Below are 21,646 nucleotides of genomic sequence, written 5' to 3' on the forward strand. Positions count from 1 at the left end.
GTATTCAACCACTGCACATTGGAGTTTTCATTTAAAAAAGTGTTCAGGCCTATGTTGCAAATGATTCAATCCTTTGTTAAACATCTCATCACACATTTAACAAAATAACAACAACGTTACAAGAAACTGTTGAATTACATTTAAAGAAATATCGCTTGTCTGATGGATGTTATTTTTCCCAAATGATTGATCTCACAAAACACACTGGTCGAAGTCCGCTGCCTGACCCCTGTTTGCCCTCTTTGCTTGTGTGCATGTCCCCCACTACACTTGGGACATTGAACCTCTCGAAAACAACACATTCTACAAACAGGAGGACTAAATATTTGTCTCCACATCTGTTTGCTTCTCTTTCTCTCCTTTTGAGTGCGTGTGTGTGTGTGTTTGCATGTGTGTGTTTTCCCACCCTCAGCCCAGCGTGGGGCAGCGGCAAACAGGCCGCCTGTGGTCACAACAGGGCTCTGCCGATTGGTCTGTGCTGTAGTCTGCTGTGGACACAGACTTGTCGGTGGCAATGTCCCACAGTAACTCCTCCCTCCTCCGGGCGATCCTCTCTGCCACCTCCTGGTATTCGGCTGTGCCAACCTCCAGCGGTGTTTCCTCTGCCCTGTCACGCTGCACATCAAATATCAGTGGCGGGTCGTGGAGCTGCTGACTTCCAGTCGAGCCGCCGCATGCCTCACCTGCACCTGCAAAAGGAATGAGGACATGTGTATTTCTTAGTAGCCTTTATTCACACGCTTGACTTGGTTTAACTTTGAAAAGGAAATATGCGTGTGTGTGTGTGTGTGTGTGTATTTGTCTGTCTGTCTGTCTGTCTGTCAAGAAAAAAACCTGTTCAACAAAGCAATATCGTAGGCTAATACAGACAGGGATCGATTTTCTGAAAAGTCACTTATTTCACTTTCTGCCCATACTTTCAGGTGATTGGTTTCATGCTTGTGTCTTGCACAAGCCTTGTTTTGGAGTTTGAATTAAACTTACGCGGACCGCTTTCTCATAAGTCCGCAGACGTCTTGAGGACGCAGTAATTATGTATAGCCCTTAACATAACCCTTCTTGTACTGGGACCTGTGTTTGACCCGTACCTGTGATGTAGAAAGCTTTGTGTTTCCCCGTTCGAACTGTCTGCAGGTCCCCAAACCTCCCAGCAGCCCCACTGTTGGGGTGGAAGAGAACCTACAAGAAAAAGAAGAGAAGCATCAAGACAATACATCACGACCAACATTGACAATACAGGGGAATTTGTTTTAATATATAAACCAAAGTAAGACTGCTGGCAGAAACCTTCCTACCTCACGACCAGTCTGTTCACCGTGCAGGAGTGTATTTGTGGCGTCGATGCCGTCATAACGTCTGTCTGAGGGGGGAGTCAGCCCAGCCAGGGACAGAAGGGTTGGGAAGATGTCCATACCACTGCAAGAGTAATGTATAGAGTAGAATGCATTCAATTCTTCTTTTGTTTTCTTTTAGCTCTTTTAAGACAGGGGCCTTTTTAATCATCTTTAAAGTGCATGCTTGATAAAACTGATAACTAGAAGAGAAAAAGAAAGATGGGTTAAAGGAAAGGACATTTCCATACTATTCCCAATATTATTTACGGGGAAACAAAAGCTACAATGTTTTGGTCTAGATAGTTAATAGCCTAATAATTTAATCAGTTCATCTGGGAGGTAATCCGAGGTTAACTGATGACGTCACATTCACGTCCATGCACAGTGTGTATCGAGTTTATTTAAAAACATTTGGAAATGGGGCTGCCCTCAGTTGCCCATGCACTGTGTATAGTCAATATCCTAATTCCGCCTCGTCTGTGGCCCTCTGAGGGCACTCCAGACCAACCTTGCCAACGTATGACGTACGAAAGAGGTTTGTAGCAAAGAACGTTTCGGGAAACAGGTGAAATGTTACAGTTTTTCTCAGTTGCTTTGGTGCTTTTCTCAGATTAGAATGCAAATTCTCATAACTATTAGTTCAACCTCCGCAACATTTAGTCATTTGAGCACATCATAGTAGCAATTTCTCCTTCCTCTGAACAAATTGCAAATGCTTTTGGACATGTATCAGTTGCTTTCATACAATTCTCTGCTGTTTTATAACATTGTCATTTGCTTATGTCATGTCAGTCAAAATGAACTATACTTATGGATGCTGCATATTCGTTCCCAATAAAACTAATAGTCTTCATTTCATTGCTTGAGTCATTACATACAAAATTGTTGAACTAGTTATCAAATTCTGTCAAGCACATACCTTTCTTTATCATTTTTTCCTGGAAATGTCTCCTTAATTGAACAATTGCTCTCAGGTGGACTTCAGCTTTCACTCACGAGGAGGTGTGTGAAGTATTAACGCGCCCCACACACATCCTGCGTCTACCTCTGGAGCGCGTCGCGTTACCTTACTGCTGCCTCTCTCGGACTTTTCTCGGACACACATGCAACGTCTCAGCAGCTGCTGCTGCAGCGCTGCTTCTAAAAGCCCTATCTTTCTACATAGAGTTTTCATAGATAATTCCCATTAAAAATGAAGTTCTTTCATATCATCTATGATGCATATGATTTATATTGAGTCTGGACAGTAATCCGTGCGCCCCATTGCCATTTTTTTTCTTTTTTTTTGCCATATTTTCGCTTGTTGGAAGTTTTATTTTGAAGGGGACACACCAGGAAATGGTGAAACTACAGCGAAAGCTGCCAGTATGAAGTCAATATGACTCTCAGCAGAGTATTACAAAAATCACTTTACTGATTTATACGGGAGAGAGAGAGGGGGGTGTGGTCGGGGAAGAAGAAGGCCGTAGACACAGATAGAGCAACGGAAAACTGTTGCGCTCATCATGATCTTTTTTATTTCTTCACTATATTGGATCTCTATATGTGTCATTTATCCAAAAATGAAATTCCAGAACTAATTGAAAATTAGGTTTTGAATCCCTCGGATTTTGATTGCACAATTAAATCGTGAAATAAAGGGATTATTTGCGTATACGACTGAGGGATGTTTTATTTTGAAATAAACACACCGGGTAAACGTGTAACTAGAGTGAATGCTGCTGGTATGACTGTCAGCAGAGTATTTCTCTATCAGTTAAAGCACAGAGACACGAGAGAGACGCGCTGCTCTCAGAAAAAAATAGGCGAGCCTCCTGAGGTGAAGGGGAGCGTCGCTGCAGACGTGCCTCCGACGCGCCTCAGCAGTGCGTCTGAGGTTGGATGTGTGCTCGCTCTACGTTGATTTCACAGTCTGTGACCAAAAGTCAGACGCAGACGCGAGGTAGACGCGCAGTAGAGGTAGGATGTGTGTGGGGCGCGTTAGTTGTACTTTCCTCGCTGCATTGCAAGGGATAATATCCGTTGTGATGTAGATGAAAATATGTGGCCAGACAGACAGGAACGTCTGGATGTGCCAGAATGATTTACCCATATATGTTTAGTTACAATATGTCTTGTTATATTGTTCACATTTTTTTATGTTTGTTCTAAATAAGTGACTGAAGTGTATTTTTCTTTTGCACAATGCTGTAGAATTGCAAAGAGCATATACAGTAAAAATGTGAAACATACGTATTCAGTGTCTTGTACTCCCTTACTCCCCTAACTACAGCAATGTGTAACTTTACTGTAGTTTTCAAATGGCTGTACAAGTATTGTATAGTGCTGTCTTGAGCATTTTCAGGTAGTGTCACCGAGTTCTGACCTTTTTTTTGCATTGGAAAACACTGAGAGAATAAACTGTCATAATGAAAACATGACAAAGCCATTTGACTATCTTGTTCATAAACGATGGTGTCAAGACTTCTCATTTTGATGACACTGGCAGTTTCATTGACATGAATACTTGCTTTTGAGGAATAGACTATCCATTTTGAGCAAGTGACGTACTTTTGCAGGTTATCCACTAGGTTTTGCAGTTTGCACTAATTGTTTTGAGAAATGCACTAACTGCTGTGCAAATGTTATTAGTGATGTGAGAAAAGCACCAAAGCGACTGAGAAAAACTGTAAGTAGGAACTCTAAGTAGGGGTTACGAATGACGTAGCGTTAAGAAGGCTCTAATAGGCCTTTCACACCAAAATGAACCAAGAGTCAGTTCCAGGCTGGTGTTGGGGTCAGTTCAAAACTGGTTACAGCCTTATCCCAGTTATGAACCGGTTGGTTTCACATCGACCGGAGACAGCCATGGAGCCGGCAAGAGAGCAACGTCATGACGTCACTGTAAACGTGTGTGTACGTCACCCGACGCCGCTGCTCTTGTGGCTAATGCTAAAGCTACCGCTAGCTTTAAGCACAACAACAGCGGCGAATACGTCTTATTTTTACACTTGTTGGCTCTCGCTTTGCTTTCTTAAGCAAACAGGACCCATACAGCGTATTCTCGCCGGTCAATTTGATCGCTACGTTCGGTAATTATGTTATGTTTACGTCTCGTAGTAGCGGTGTTTTTAAATATGGCGGGCATGAGGTTTGAGTTGCTCTGGTTGGTCAGGATAATCCCTCCCCCAACCGTTCGCGCAAGCAGTTCTTATCAAACCCTGCTCAATCCTGGGGTATGAGTTCCCCCGGTTTTTACGGCCCGGAGCAGGCTCTCTGGCGGTGTGAAACCAAAACACTGGCTCTAACTCCGAACAAGCCCAGAACTAGCTCCGATTTTGCGGCGGTGTGAAAGGCCTATAAGAAGGCTTCGGGAAACCGGCCCCTGGGCAGCGCTGTCATGGGAGAGGGGCCCCCTAATCAAATTCTGCTTAGGGCCCTATGAAGGCTTGGGCCGGCTCTGTATAAAGCTATGCAAATGCCCCCTTGGGTCTGAGTTAAATGTTTGCTCACGATGCGAGTGCCAAAACCGATGTTGAGAAGGTAAAATATCTGCTACTATGGCTTAAAATGGCCAATGAATGTATCTTCTTGCCTAGCAGTGAACTAGTTGCATGCCTCAGTAAACAGGGTTGGGCCCATTACATCTAATCCTTATGTAGACATTGGTTCCATACAGTAAACATAGAATCTATTAGTGGTAGTACCTAAGCAGGCCGGAGCTGGTGGTGTTTGCGGGGATCCTGCCGGGCCAATAAGCCACTGTTGGCACCCTGTGACCTCCCTCCCAGGTGGTCGTCTTTGCCGAGCCTCCACCTATAACACACAGGTCAAACCGGGACTTTGAGAATTATGAGGACCTGCGGCAACAAACTATACATTAAAAAGGTTCAGTAAGTGGAATGGTCAGTTTAGCTAACTCCCTTGTCCCCACGTCATCACATTAATGCACTGCGGTCTTCAAGCAGCGTGTTATCTAGCATTATCTCAGATCCATAAGTGTGATAAAACATGATACAAACCATCAAAACAGACATTGGAAAGGATTTTTATCTTCTCAGCCATTGTAGGCGCATACACATTCACCCATCTGTCGCTCTGCACGTGCACCGGCAGTGAGACGGGTGCCGGTTTGAAGCGTTCTCTCTTCTGATTGGTTCTTAGTAGTGGGATCCCCGAAAAGTTTATTTGCCGATTACATGCAGAGCGAGTGACTGAGAGATTGGCTTAATGAAACGCGCACACCATACAAGTGATCACTGTATGAAAATAGAGCGATTTAACACTTATATTAACATAAATCGCTTACTTCACCTTTAACTGTTGCCACTGCCACATTTACGGAACAGATGCATCATCCTTCTTAAAAGCATCTTAAAAGGGATCATTTGTTTTTTATACCTCTGCTGGTCTGCCACTTTCCTTTGAAAGGTCCAACACTTCCTGCATACTGGCACTTCTGTTCCCAAGGACCGTTGTCACCTTAAAACAACGGACACACACACACACACACACACACACACACACAAACACATATAAGACTTGTGATCGAGGGCTTTTTCAAGGATAGCGGGTCAGACGTAATCCGTGCAGCCTACTAACCAGTGAACCAGATGAGAGTATTGTTTTGGTCCGTGTCATCTGAAGCGCTCTTTACCGCCCCCACCAGGTCGTCCATCTCTCGCAGGCTAGCAGCATACACCTCGTCGTCGTTGTCTTGGCGACGGCCGGTGGGAGCCAGGGGAACATGCATGTGAGCCAAGGCGATGTACAGGAGGTAGGGCTGTGCTCGCTCCCTGCAAAGTCAATTAACGAGGGCGTGCTCTTGCAAACAAAGTATCCAAACATACGCCACTGTGGTTTCCTTCAGGCATGTTTGATTTGTCATAGCAACGTAAGCATGGGTTTAACTACTGACAACATTAACCATCGCAATCTCACACAGTCACACTGATCCTCGAGATACGGACCTTAAAGGCCTACTTCACCGGTTTGAATATGAAGGTTTATTGAATTCTGAGATCCTATGTAGTATAAATGTGCAAAAAAAATTTAAATCGGTTCATCCTAGCCTGAGAAAAGGCAGAAAGAGTGTGTTTTTTAACCCTATATTTCTCTTTCTCGTGACATCACAGAAAGAGAAATATAGGGTTAAAAAAAAAAACTTACTTTGTAAATATTACTGTGATGTCTTTTACTGTGACATCACAGTAATATTTACAAAGTAAGTTTTTTTTAACCCTATATTTCTCTTTCTGTGATGTCACAAGAAAGAGAAATATAGGATTAAAAAAAACACTCTTTCTGCCTTTTCTCAGGCTAGGATGAACCGATTTCAATTTTTTTCGCACATTTATACTACATAGGATCTCAGAATTCAATACACCTTCATATTCAAACCGGTGAAGTAGGTCTTTAATGTAAAGTGTCCAATGCGTTTGGTTACACCTGTGCTTTACCTGTTTAGCTCAGAAAAACAATGCAAAACACCTGAACGTCTCACAGTTAAGTATCCATCTTGCTTATTTGCTATTGTTCAGTGGCTTGCTAGCTAGCACACAACACAGTAATTTCTAACGTAAGATTTTGACTTATTTTGATGGAGTTAAAGTTATCCCCTGTTGAAAAAACAGTTCATATCCATTCAAGTATATTGAATGGATATGTACAAATTGGAATTCTGTTTGGGATTCACAAGGTTAATATTTTTCCATGTTGTTGTTTCATTTTTCTTTGTCGGAACACAGCATTAGTCCCTTTGAATGACCCCAGTGACTGAAAGCCTGCATACTGTTTGGTCTTGGCAACACATGACTGATAACTGCTGAACTAGTTCACAAGACCCTGCACTATAGCATGAAGGCCTGCTTTGCTCAGACAGCTGCAAACAGCAGGGTATTTGTCACCCCAACACACACACACACACACACACACACACACACTACTTCTTCTTCTTTCCTCTAGCTTGGAACGATTACAACGAACCTATGTTCTTTCTGGAATATACATACAGACAGCAGTGCACTGTGTATCTAGATAAAATGGACTTAGTAGTTTTAATGTTTAACTATTGTGCTGTATGAGGTAATTACTTTTTATGCCTTGAGCATAGGGAGTATACTGACATACAGGGAAGTCAAACAATGACATGTACCGGTAGATGTATATGTCACACAGTCCTGTGACTACAATTAACAGCTACATCTAGTGTGCTGTGTTTTTGTAATGTTATACAAACTAGGAATACCACCTTGTGGTTATATGCCTGCGCGAGGCATACAATTGCCAAACGGTGAAAGCACAGTGTTGGTAGGCAATGTTTTAAAGAAGGGAAGACAGTAAAGTTTGACCTTCCAAAATCTAATCAGTTCATCTTTGTGTCAAGAGTTGACATTTGTGCAAAGTAGTGAATATTCCACAGAATGGGAAATTTGAGGCCGAGAGGATTTCTTCATTGTACCTGGCATTGCGTATAATTCTGGTAGCAGCCGATTTGTATCGTTCTGTCAGAGTCCACAAGTCGAGCGGCTGCTCCAAAATGGTGCCGTTTTCAATAAGGGGAAGGCCCACTTTGGAATAACAGCCCCGATGTACACTCCTCTTCAACCTATAGCAAAAGAGTGACAGAGCACAATGCCATCATAAATGTTAGGTTGTTATTGTGTGTGGGGAAATGAGGCAGTCCAGTGGTTAAAGGGTTAAGTTAGGGAAGTGTAGGGAGGCAGGGTATGTCCGATAAGAAGGGGAGGACTTAATGCTATTTACCATACATAGAGCTTGCTAAGTAGGTTGGGCAGCAGTCTGTTAGTGTTTGGTAAGCCATAAAAGTGGTTATGGCTTTTCCATACACAGAAACACTACACATGCACTCACTATCCTTGGTTTTACTTAGATATCAAAGTCTAAGTTTTACCATTACTTATTCATTTTGCGTGATAACAATGTCACAAAATCCGTCTTACGTTAGAACATTTAAGAAATGTGTACATGTGTGGCAATTTGCTGGACAAACAAATGCATTTGAATGTCCTTCAACGCAACATTTGTCATTAGAGCAACGTTCATCATGGCCCGAACGTAGGAGGACACACCTGATCACTTGAGGTCCCAGTGTGTCACAAGGAGGGCACCGTGGCATATCGTATCCAGGTACATCAGTGCAGCCCATATCATTACTGTAAGGAATACCTAAGTTGTAGTCAAAACCTGCCCAGAAGAAAAACAAACGTGGTGCAAATATTCATAAATACAACTGTAGTGACTTGTTACCACAAGAACATCTGTTGAGATATGTTTGGACTGTGTGCTTAACTGTTGGAGAAAATGGAGAAAGAAAAAAAAGTTTTTTTCTCATGCCAGACTTTTGGGAGATACTAAATAGGACTATTTTTTAGTGACTGTGAAAAGAGTAGCCCTGTTGTTTACTCGAGAGATTATTAGCAACCCATTTTGTGTTCTTTTACCGGCCTCCGATACACTGTAACTGCCGGTGATGCTCAATAGTGCAATGCTACTGTAGTCTATTTCTCGGCCTTTATTCAGAGAAACGGTGCTGGTGGTGTGGTGGATGAAGAAGAGAACAGCTGGAAGCAGTGGAGGGGGTAGCAGGAACAATTCTTTATTTAAAACAACAAAACTCACACTGCAGTCAAACGAAGCCAATAAAAAGTCAAAGTATTTTAGCCAAATCAAATAGAGGAAGATGCATATGACTATCTAATGAGGATGTTCCTGTCAGATGAAAAGCCCGCCTTACTCCTGTTGTGTGTCTGCCTTTAACCTGAGGATCTACGTAAGCGGATTGGTCATTAAGGTCAGGCCTCCTTGTCTCTAATTGGTGAATTTTGGCTATTGCACAATTACTCCTACTGGACATCTGTATAAGGCATTACCTAGAGGGACTGTCCGGCTTGGCGCCTGTATGTCTCCTCCTGACCATTAGACCAGCAATATTAGACAGTGGCCCGTAAATTATTCCCGCTTTGCCAGGTTTGTGTAAACACAAACCAGACTGTGTTAATTGGAACTCATCAAACAGTCATCTTGGAGTCTGCTTTTTTTTTGCTCTTCTGTTTTGATTCGTCCATTCCTGTAGGCAAGTTAATGTTCATATACCTAAAACCACTTATGCTCCACGTTATGCTTTAGGCCGATAAGATGAGGGATGAGTACAACGCAAATTCACACACCTCTTTGGAAATGACTGCCTTATCTGTACCCTTTTCTTTCTGTGATCATGTTTAGTTGGGTGTCATGGTTGCTTTTGGGGCACAAATGTCATGGTTCCAACTTACCTCTGTGGGTTGGACCGTAGGGTCCATTGTGGCCGAGATGCCACTTCCCGATCATGCCGGTGTGATATCCCGCCTCCTGCAGCAGCTGGGGCAAGGTGACTTCAGACAAAGGCAGACCTGCCACAGAGCCCACGGCAAAGTTATGAGTCACCCCGTTTCTGAGGCCATAGCGGCCTGTCAGCAGGGCAGCACGGGACGGGGAACAGACTGACGCAGGAGAGTGGAAGTCTGTCAATCTGAGAAAGGTTGTTAACATTTGTAAAGAGAAATTACACTTTACTTTGTTCACAATTGGAGGTAAATGTCGTAAAGGGAGACAATATGGAAATGGACCTGTTATAATATTCATACTTGGGCATACATATGTCACTCTTTTACATGAAGTCTCAGGCTGATTCAATGCAAAATCATTCCAAATCACCTTTCATTACTTTAACATCTCATTAAAGCACAATCTCTGAAACCATTCATATATCAAGGAAGTTAGATAATAGGCTTTACATCAGACGGATGGAATTGTGTGCTATTCAACAGATCAGGTGTAAAATGAATCACTAAATTACCAGACCTTAGTCCTTGCTCGGCCATCAGGTTGAGGTAAGGTGTGTTGTTCCCCTTCGCTTCTGGCCCGTTAGCATCCAGGTCCCCCCAGCCTATATCATCCGCCAGTATCACGATGAAATTGGGCTTTTTGCTGGGCTTATTATCAACATTGGCTCCATGTTGGGACGCCGTGCGGAGCAGAAGACCACACAGCAGCGTCCAAGAAAGAAGGAACGGGGCGAGGACCTCCGCCATTTTCGGTCAAAATCTACAAAAGGGGTTTTAAACTATAAGCAGGATTGCATAGCAGCACACTGTGACTGGTGTAAAAACTTTTTTTTTTCATAAAATAGAGTGGGTGTGTTGGGTACGTCTCTTAACGACTCATGATAGGTCCAAACTTGTTCATCCTTCTACTGTCTTAAATACTTTCATACAGGTTTTTCAAGCTCCATTTATCCACAGCAACATATCAAGAATTCTTACGTCAAGACACAAATATGCCATACAGGTGAGGTATAATGGAAGCCGCACAGATTCCCAACCTCATCTTCAGTTCATAGTCCAAATGTTGCTATAAATAATACATATTTATGGTTGAGGATGAAATAAAGTTTATGCGAAGATATGGGCACATTAGTGAGGTTAAACAGTGGAAGAATAGAAACACCCCTAATACACATATGCACCGAAATAATACATGGTCTTTTGGGAGTCCAGGTATAAGAAACTACCCAACATATAGGCAAGACTAGAGCATCACTTAAATGAGTTAAGAAAAAACACTAAAGTGTCTCAAGTGAGTTATGCAGAGCGCTCTATGATGATGGAAACTCGAGTTTTGTTCAAATATTGGAATTGTTTTTGTTTTGTTAAATTATGTTTTATTGCTGTTTGGAAGAGGGGCTTGTGGAGTCTGTACAAAGCATGTGGGGAGAGAACCGGCTGTAACCGGATATCTTTAACCCTTCTTTATTAACCCCCTCCTCCTCATCATTCAAAGGCGCGGTTGCAGGCAACATGAGTGCGATGTAGTGTCAGACAGTAGAGCGTGGCCGAACGTGAGTCTGTGGACATGAATGGCGAAACAGGTCACATATGTACCCGTGTCTCAACCATAGACAGTTATAAAAGAGGTCTCCACATGTGCGTGTTTGTGGACATACTCACGTGAGAATATGTGTGCGTAAAGTTCAGCGTCTCATAAACGCCGCACGCGACACCGGCTACAACGGGAGTACTACAGAGGCAACAGAAAGGACTCTTTCCAGTCTGAAACTAGCTTACACACAGGTAAGCCCAACTGCTTAACAACGTTTTTTGTTTTGTTTTGGTGAAAGTAACTGTACACGACAAAACGTATCAGCACGTCTCGAATTAAACACATGGCTAAAAGAGGTGACGTACAAGTAGGCTACTTATAAACTTACCCGACCACATGAGCGGACACCGGTTAGAGCGTTGCGTCAGCCGTATGACGACGGACCTATGGGACTTTTCATCAATAGAGGGGGCTATTTATGAACATTTAGTAAATTATTATAAATAAATAAAAATGTATAAAAAAGCAAAATAACACATTCGAGCAAAAACGTGTCATGTGTGTATAATGATAAATAATTTTAAGAATCTTTTAAAAAAGGACGTGATTTTCAACTGAACATACGTCATTCCATGAATCCGGTACGATTTGGACTTAGACATTTTTTGATTTTTGACCAAAATGTATTACTTTTCTGAACATCCCACAACATCAAGGACATATTTAACCCTAAGAAACAGATATTTTCCCATCTCAGGCATCAAAGACCTTTAATTATTGCCCATTATTGTATTTTATTGGCACCAATTTTTTTCAACCCCGTTATGGACACTGTGACACCTGTCTGAATATGTTTATAAAATGTAATCTTTATAAAATCTATATTTGTGTACTATTCAGATGTCCCCAAAACTAATGCAATATTTGCAAATATAGAAATTACACAACATGTCACTTTTCAGCAATACTCAAGTATGAAATGGGTACCTTTTGTGACAGCAATCACACCATTTTTGATCAAAGTGTGATCAAAATGTGGTTTTACTTCATATTTTTAACTAAAATCAATATTCTGATGATTGCCCTAAATATTTCAGACATAGGCCTAGTTCAACAAACAGTTCATATTTTTTATAAGCTTTAAGGAATAAATAGGCTACCATAAATGCAGGTGTGACGGGATTGAAATTAGGGTAACGGGGTTGAAAATTGTAACGGGGTTGAAGGGGACATAAACAGATTAGAGTTTATTTTGGACTCTAATTACTTTCAACTGTCAAAAAAGTAACGGGGTTGAGTGTAACGGGGTTGTGATTTTTTGCTCATTATGGCTGCTGCTCTGCATGTGTGAATAAGAAATCATAAATGTATTCAAAATTACAAATATAATTTTCACAAGTTCTTGTTTTCTATCTTTATTTCATGTAACGGGGTTGAGTTGTTAAACTTGACGACAACAATATCAACATTTAAATGACTGAAATATAAGGTGATGGCAACTTGCCTCTTTCTGCTGTTGTTGTTCAAAAGGCCTCTAACATGTCTTCTAATGTTACATTTAACATATGGAACAGTCCATTATTTTTTTATAGGTGGGAGAATGACTTGTGTAACGGGGTTGAGGGTTACCGAGGGACGGAAGTAAATATTGTGATTTTAATTAATAATCATGAATTTATTTAGAATAAAATCACTTCCTGTAAAAAAGCACATATAGAGGTTTATGTGTATGGCAACATTTATTGACATTTTTCAAGTTTTACTTGTCATATCCCAAGTAGATTTTCATTGAATGCTGTGGGGGACATGACAAAATAGATAGTTTCAACTAAAGAAAACCAGATAATTACTGAAATAAGGATAAAATGTATGTAATGTTTTACATCTTATTAAAGGGGGGACTTCAATTGATGTAAAAAGCTTTTTAAGAAAGATTTAATTGATCTCATAGATAAAATACACTTAAAAAGATCCGAGGGACTCAAATCGTACCGGATTGGTGGAATGACTCATTTATGAAAATTTAGTAAATTATTATAAATAAATAAAAATGTATAAAAAAGCAAAATAACACATTCGAGCAAAAACGTGTCATGTGTGTACAATGATAAATCATTTTAAGAATCTTTTTAAAAAGGACGTGATTTTCAACTGAACATAGCCTACAACAGCCTATGCGCTGGGAGAGAGAACTCTGTGAGCGGGGGAGAGAAAAAGCTGATCGTCATCTGTCACTGTCAGACCTATGATCAACACTGGTTTAACTGTTTGGGCTTGCTGTTTTCTATTTAAAATCGTTACATTTTAATATGAGTAGTCTTATGAAACGGATAATACTTTCCACCATCCTCTGTTTGGATGAGGAGTTATCGCGGCCCGTGCAAACACACACGGAGCAAGTTGTAGGCTGACGTGTGCGCATGAAACGATCCGTAGGAGATACAAAATACAGCGAATCAAGTGTCCATCTAATCTGCTCCCACAAACAGGCTTTCTGTTGTGGTCATTTTAAGTCACTATTTTCGTACAGTTTCGGGTAAATAGAGACGGAAAAAGCAGTTTCTCTTCCGTCTTCTTGGTTGCCAAGGCGACGAGTCCCGACGATCTACTACCTGATTGGCCAGTTGAAAAAAGCGGCGGTGACGTCCCCGCCGCCTTTCTGAAAAGTTCAACTTTTTTCAACTTGCAAATCTCGAAGCGGCCGCACAAAAAGGCAAAAACGCCTTCGCTTCTCATTGGGAATCAATTGAAAAAAGGCGCTTGCGGTGGGAAAAAGGCGGTTGGTGGACACTACACCCTGAAGTCGCTAAGAGAACCCCTAATTTCACATTTGAACCTGAAAATGAGCATAACATGTTTCCCTTTTGAAATTAGAATGATTTGTTCAAGTAAACATTATATTAGCCACAAAGAGGACTGACAGGTTATCCTGCTCACTGGAAAAGCCTTTGACGCAACAGGGCTGACAGAAAAAGTTGTGCAACTGAGCCTCACATGTGACCCCACTTTTCCCAGAATCAGGGCTCAGAGGTCATTTAAATGAGGATCTGCATCATACCAGACCATAATGGCCTTTGAGAGTGAAGGAGTAGGGATGTCTTCCACAAAACATCCAGCTGTGATGTTTTGTTATCTGCTGGCAACAGAGCCAGTGGCTGATACACAATAGGTTCACGTATAGGAGGAATCATAAAGTACTGAATGTGTATGTGACCAACCGCAGCAATATCTGCAGCAGTCACTTGGATCTTTAAAGGAAAAAATGAAGCCTATGCGGATATATTTTGGGTAGCCTATATTTGATTAGAGTATAGCTCATTTGCATATTAAAATTAATTTTCAAAGAAACTTGTAAGATAAAAATGGTGTATCACAAACCATGCAAAGCACGATGCAGATGTGCTCAATGTCCAAACTGCCATTGCCTCTGCCAGAACAAAAGACACAGTCTCAGTAGGTGATGACACAGACTTGATAGTACTCTTGTTGCATCATGCTGATCTGAATGCACACAAGCTGTTTATGGCACAAGAACCAAAGAAAGCAACAAAAACAAGACGGATATGGTGCATAAAGTAGACAAAGGAGTTACTTGGTTCCAAGGTGTGTGACAATCTCCTCTTTCTCCATGCCATTTCAGGCTGTGATTCTACATCTCGTCTATTTGGCATAGGAAAGGGCATGGCACTGGCCTGGAACTCCAGACCTGCCACTAGGCGCTGGAAAATTAAATGTGCTGCGCCTGTTGGTCTGGGCACTCTCCATTGAAGCTCATTAAATATGTCAAGAAATCCTGAGCTGCGTTTTAATTGGTTCTATCTGATATGGGCGGGCCAGAGCCCTATGTATGGTGCTCTGGGGCCTCGACCCTTTACAATTTGGAAGACGGCACTCAAATCTTTCATTAGCAAGTAAGAGGAATGTTCTGTTTTGCCGACCGATCACGGCAAAAATTCAATTTAGCAGTTAATCCCGCTGTTCGCTAAACGAACGGGGCTTAATACGTCACATTGTTCATTGCTCTGATTGGTTGTAGTGCTATCAAATTGCGTGCAGTGGTATTTGAAGAGACTAATCTAATTAATGCGAGGCACCTGTTATACCCATGGCAGGTAAGCCAGGCAGTTTTTCAGGTTAGAGGGCAGTCTAAAAGCAGCATTGCCATCACCCATTGGCAGTACGATTGGATATTCAATAAGTGTGGAGTGCATATTCAAATTCATTTAAAAAGAAACTTGTAATACAAAATGTTTTACTTTTCAAGTATACTTTTACTATGTAAAGTTTTAATGTGGTAGGAGTAAAGGAAAAAATTAAGCCTATTTGAGTTTATTTTGGGCATGTACGATTAGTGTATAGCTCATTTGCATATTAAAATTCATTTTCAAAGAAACTTGTAATCCAAAACATTTATATTTTCATGGATACTTTCATTGTGTAAAGTTTCATTTTGATAGGACTAAAGGAAAAAAATATCCCTATTGGGATTTATTGGTGTCTCGCCTTATTGGCACACATCTCGGATTGATGAGAATTAAACATATTTCCTCAACTAGGATTTCTTAGGACTTTTAGTATGTTGTTCTGGACACCTCATAGAAATGATCTGAGCTGAAAAAAATTATTTTACAATTTATTCTATTTTTGGCCCCAAAATGCCTTACTTTGCCTGGCCTAAAAGGTGATTTTGACAACACGTGTTCTCCAGAATCGCTTTGAAGTCGGCTAATTTCTGTATCTCACTTAACTATGCCAGTCACTAAAAACTATTGTATCCTTTTTTCAGGTCATGGCACGGTGTGGTGTCAAGGGGCCGCGTTTCCTGGGGCCCAACGTGTACCCAGAGGCCCCCGATGGAGGCTGGGGGTGGGTTGTGGCCGTGGCCTTCTTCTTGGTGGAGGCTCTCACCTATGGCACCATCAAGAGCTTTGGCATCTTCCTCCAGGACCTGATGGGGCAGTTTGGAGAGACCAACACTCGGGTCTCCTGGATCGTTTCCATCTGTGTGTTTGTCATGACCTTTAATGGTGAGTACAGCAGCTCATATGGTAAAGGAAAGTACAAGCTGTAAATTAGAATGACACTGAAGTTGTGCGTTATGTGGTACCGAAGGTTTACACTAAACATCGGATTGTTCTGCTGCATGTGTCCTCAGGTCCTCTCTCCTCCGTGTTGACGAACCGCTTCGGCTTCCAACTTGTTGTTATGGTTGGGGGATTACTCATTTCCGTGGGTACCATTGCCTCCAGCTTTACCACCTCCGTCAATCAAATGTACATCACCTATGGAGTAGTCGCAGGTATTGAATTGCTCTCGTCTTTGTTTGCTTCCCCTCTGTAAAAATACCATAATGCCATTATAATTAGGATTGGTGATTTTAGCAGCTTTTCAAGTTTAAAATGTTACATCTTTTCCAATGTGCAGGTTTTGGCTACTGTCTGACCTTCCTGCCCACCGTGACCATCCTTTCCCAGTACTTTAACCATCGGCGGTCCCTGGTCATCGCTGTGGCTTCCATCGGAGAGTCCCTGTCCATGTTTGCCATGGCACCAGGTGATCACAAGAGCCTCCACTAGTGTTTAATGGATACGTTTCAATTGACAGACCAACACATTGTCGTGTTAAGTCTTCTCAATGCACCTTTAATATAGGGCCACTATTTAAATAAATAAATGTAATTTTACCAAAGCAATCTATATAGGGGAGAGTGGCCTAAGTTGTGCAACTTTTCACTCAAAGTGACTTTAAAGTAAGGCCTTGACAGTAAAGTCTCCAACTCAAATATGTACATATATTTCAGGGTGTTGTGCATCCCTGGCAATAAAAACTTTGGATCTGGAATAAACTGTAGAAGAAATATAGCTTTCGGAAAAAAAGTTGTCTTGTTGCACAACTTGCCCCCGGTGTGTTGTAAGTTGTGCGGTTGAAGAGAATACCATGGGGTGAATTGTGCCATTGATATATATCTCATAAACTGTAATACAAGACAAATCTATAAGACACTTACTTATTTAAGGTGTATTTAAAGTAAATAGTTGACAAAGATTGAAGGACAATTTTCTTAAACAAGGCCTAGCAGATCTAGGTGGTTTTGCCTGCAAAGCTCACAATGACAAAGTCACCATCATCATCTTTCTGGCCATCTGAACTCTCATCAGTGGTGTCGTTAAGTGGAATTGAGATGTCACTCTCTTCTGAGCTACTGTAGATAATCACTTTCTTTTGGTGACCAGCGTATACAGCCATGCCACTGGCACAACTCTCAGAAATGTACTTTGCACTAGTTGCTCCGTGCTTGTGGAACCAACTGCCACCTGACAAATGTGATTCCCACTACATTTCTGCCTTTAAATCAAGGCTCAAAACCCATATGTACACCCTGGTGTTTCCTCCCCATTAACTATCTTACCTCTGCACTACTATCTGTGTTTATGTGGATATATGGGCTTTACGCAGGGCTGTACGCTTATTTTTTTAGGTGGTAGCACTGGTGCTAGCAAGCAAAAAAAAATCAGTAGCACAAAAATAAATTCAGTAGCACACAAAGTATGATCGAAAACTTGCATAACCTTAACCCATGCATTTCGCTCTAATTACCTTTTAGCCTGTCATCTTGGTCTCATTTGAAACTCTCAATTAATGTCATATCCTAGTGTGTGCAGTAATAATTGTAGAAAAATTAATAGGGGTGCACTGATTGTAATTTAGACAAAATAATCTAACCTGCCTGCCAATTGCAATTTTTTGCTGATACAGAAATATTTCTCCCCATAAAATTAATATCTATATATTTTTTGTATATACATATCATTATTATATTCATAATAATAAACATTTTTGGTAAATGTCCTTCTGTTAATTAAAACCTAACTTTAAAACATATAGCCTATTAAATAAATAAGTATACATATTGGTACAATTTAGGATAAGTTAAATAGGTTGTTGTGAATGTGTTGGGAGTAGTTCTTCAGTGGCTTATCAGTTATTTCAAACTTTGTTTAAATAGACTACTGTTGTTGACTGCTCTCTGCAGCTGAAGCAGTTGATTTTCAAGCTAGCGCACTGCAGGGCTGTGAAGCACGAACTTCCTGTTCTTACCGGCTTCAAAAAAGTCAACTCACGTTTGGCTAGTAACATGCTTTTAATGTGAAGGCGCACAGGAAATGTTTTGTTTGCACACGCGCTAACTTAACTGCGTGCCGTCTCCTTCCGGTTATTACCGTTGGTGAAGTGTAGACGCTAGGTCCCGAGCACACATCTTTCACCAGCCAAAGTGGAGGGTGGACTCAATAACTTACTTGCCTAAGACTACATTTACCCGAATTTGGAGAGTGTTAATGTAGAGCCCTCTAAGCAGTGTTGTGCAGCACTCCTCTGTGTCTCAAACAGACAGCATCTGCTCATTAGCACTCGTGCGAGTGTACTTGTATTCATCATCGCACGTGATCAATTTCAGTAGCAAATGCGATCAAAACTGTCGCACTGTACAGCCCTGGCTTTACGTCTTTTATTTTGGTTATTGTTATTTTACCTTCATTGTTTATCTACTGAATGCACTATGTACAGTACTTTGGACAGTGCAAACTGTCATAAATGTGCTTTTATAAATACATTTTACTTACTTATTTACTTATAACTCACCTAGGCCGTTTAGCACAAATCACCCCATCCCCAGAATTTTGGATAATAGGCATGATGCAGCAATTTAGGGCTGACATCGTGCTAACTATATAGACTCAAAGTGTAGCATACCAAAGCACTAAAACATGTGTCAAATGTTTTCAAACTTGTCTATAATTGTTCAGAAACAATAATCAAAAAACCTTGATCATGGAAATTTTACTTTGAAAGGCAAAACACAGTTTTTTGAGCTTAAATCTGCTTATATCTTATTCCTGGTGTCTCCCTTCTTTACAGGATGAGTCAAATGGATGGCTCTTCTTAAATATGTGGTCACATTTCCAATTTCTTCCACGGTTTTCTAGCAACAAGGGGTGGCACAACTTCCAAAATGCACAACTTAGGCCACTCTCCCCTACAAGTAAAATCTTGAACACAATATACTCAACACCACATTTGCAATTGTATTGACCCACCCAACACCCTCCTCTTGCCCCACAGCCATGTCTGCATTGAGGGACCGTGTTGGCTGGCGACACACCATGGCAGTGATGGGAGCTTTGCAAAGCACCATCATCATCTGTGGTGCTCTGCTCCGGCCCATCATTATCAAACCCAGAGTGACACACGAGAAGGAGACGGACAAAGAACTGGAAGCCTTCAATACCAAAGAGAGTGTTGAGGGCACAGACGCAGACGACTTAAAGGCAGATAATACCTCAAATGCACAAACTACCTCCTACAGTCTGGACAATGAACTAACCAGTGGCTCTGTGAGCACCGGAGACTCTGGTGTCCACTCTCTAAAGGACTCGGGCAACAGCAGCCCAGAGGAGACGACGTTAGTGCACAAAGAAGCAAGGCTAGAGAGACAAGGGGCGGCTGCAGAGAACATTATGGCAGATATTGTAGCGTCAGAATCAGAGGACAAGAAGCATGAAAAGTCAGGCGATGAAAAGCTAACGGCGAAGTGTTCAAAACTTTTAGATTTCTCCATACTTAAAGAGAACAGCTTCATTTTATATTCTCTGTTTGGCCTGTTCGCCACGCTCGGCTTCTTCGCCCCGGCACTCTACGTCATTGAGCTGAGCGTGAGTCGTGGTGTGGAGCGGGAGCGCGCAGCCTACATGCTCTCCATCATGGCCGTGGCGGAAATCTTAGGCCGCTTCGCCATTGGCTGGATCCTGTCGCGGCAGTACCTAAGGAACAAAAAGCTGCTGGTGCTTCTGGCATGTGTGATTGCGATGACTGCGGTTCTGGTTGGATTTACTTTGGTCACGGAGTTCTACGGCCTGGCTGTGTGCTGCGCGCTGTTCGGATTCTTTATGGGAACCCTGTCGTGCACCCACATCCCCATGCTGGCCGAGGATGATGTGGTGGGCATAGAGAGGATGTCCTCAGCCGCCGGTGTCTATGTGTTCATACAAAGCTTTGCAGGGCTGGCCGGACCCCCGCTTGGAGGTAAGAGTTATCTCATAGCATGGCCTTTACTGTTAGTGCTTGCTATGAGTTCACACACAACTATATTTTATTGTCTTAGCATCAAGGATGATTTTGCTTGAGATATAATTTCCTATTGACAAAATGTGTAAAATCAAAGGTGAATGGCAGAGTGCTGGAGAGAAAAAAATAATTTTGATATTAATATTGATTAATCTTTGTACAAGGCTTTTTAATGAATAAGCTGTTTAAATCTTTTTAGCACAGCATTTCTATAAAGTTGACACACTTGTGGGAGACATATTTTCGTCTCCCTGAATACAACTCCATGGATTGTTTCTGACATCAGATACTTTCTTCCAGTAAATATTTTTTGAACTCCACAACTTCAGTTTGTAATGTAGGTTTTATTTTATTAAAATAAATGTCTAGTCTTCAAGCCCAAGGTTAGATAAAACTCATGACATCACTATGACATCATCACATTTTGTTTTTCTCAGCCCACTGCAGAGCCACTGAAGGCACGATACAAATGTTTCCATAAGCTGAGCTGTTAAGGGAACCTGACATGTAAAATTGTTGGAGTGCCCCTTTAATACCTCCTTTTTAATCCATCCCTATCCACAGGTGTGCTGGTGGATGTGACTAAGAACTACGGAGCAGCCTTCTACTCCTGTGCAGCTGGCATGGCAATTAGTGCAGTGTTCCTGGGTTTGGTAAAACCCGCTAAAAGAGGATTACTCTGTAGGAGGAGGAACTCAAATCCCACTGAAGACGTGAATGAAAGGAAAGGGGACTCTGAGAGACAGAGTGCAGAGAATAACGTGAACCAAAGAACTGACAGTCCCAAGGATGGCGCTAACGTAGATAACAACACACGCCCTGACAAGGCGGAGGATACAAGAGATGGCCAGGATGTTATACGCTTTGCTTGAGCTGATAATTGTAATAAAGGGTCAAAGCCAATGAGCCATACAGGGCTATCTAATGACTACTGCTGGCATGTGCCAAAGTGACATGATGTCACTGAAGAAAATACCAATATTTAATGTTTATGATCTGCCATTGTAGATCTGGGCTATGCAAGCAGTCTTAAGAGCTTTCAGATCACAATATTTACGTAGCAATTGTGCCGTACGTATGTCATGTACCAAACAGTGTTTTTCTTGTCAAAAAGAGAATAATAATAAATAAGCTTTAAGTGAAGAAGCTTTTAATACAGTCTTGTAGGGCTGCAACTAACGATTATTTTGATAATTGATTAATCTGTCAATTATTTTATCGATTAATCAATTAGTGTTTTGGTCCTTAAACTGTCAGAAAATGGTGAAAAAATGTTGATACATTTTCCAAAGCCCATGTTGACGTCCTCAAATGTATAATGTCCAAAACAC

The 21,646-nt window shown here is 41.5% G+C and overlaps 2 protein-coding genes across 2 annotated transcripts; one reads left to right on the forward strand and one right to left on the reverse strand.

Moving 5' to 3' along the window:
• Positions 1-18: 18 nt before the first annotated feature.
• Positions 19-11,630, reverse strand: arsg (arylsulfatase G). Its single transcript, XM_080048940.1, has 11 exons — positions 11,581-11,630; positions 10,176-10,418; positions 9,608-9,843; positions 8,405-8,519; positions 7,774-7,920; positions 5,916-6,109; positions 5,715-5,795; positions 5,021-5,129; positions 1,296-1,416; positions 1,089-1,179; positions 19-689 (listed from the first exon to the last, which is right to left on the reverse strand). The coding sequence occupies exons 2-11, from the start codon at positions 10,403-10,405 to the stop codon at positions 409-411; spliced, it is 1,605 nt and encodes a 534-aa protein (XP_079905066.1). The 5' UTR covers positions 10,406-10,418; positions 11,581-11,630; the 3' UTR covers positions 19-408.
• LOC307266829 (monocarboxylate transporter 7-like) lies at positions 11,184-21,196 on the forward strand. The gene is made up of 6 exons (XM_080048939.1): positions 11,184-11,443; positions 15,979-16,219; positions 16,348-16,491; positions 16,617-16,745; positions 19,314-20,273; positions 20,880-21,196. The coding sequence occupies exons 2-6, from the start codon at positions 15,982-15,984 to the stop codon at positions 21,185-21,187; spliced, it is 1,779 nt and encodes a 592-aa protein (XP_079905065.1). The 5' UTR covers positions 11,184-11,443; positions 15,979-15,981; the 3' UTR covers positions 21,188-21,196.
• The last annotated feature ends 450 nt before the right edge of the window (positions 21,197-21,646 follow it).

This window comes from Ammodytes marinus (genome assembly GCF_949987685.1).
Source record: "Ammodytes marinus genome assembly, chromosome: 20".
NCBI lineage: Eukaryota > Metazoa > Chordata > Actinopteri > Uranoscopiformes > Ammodytidae > Ammodytes > Ammodytes marinus.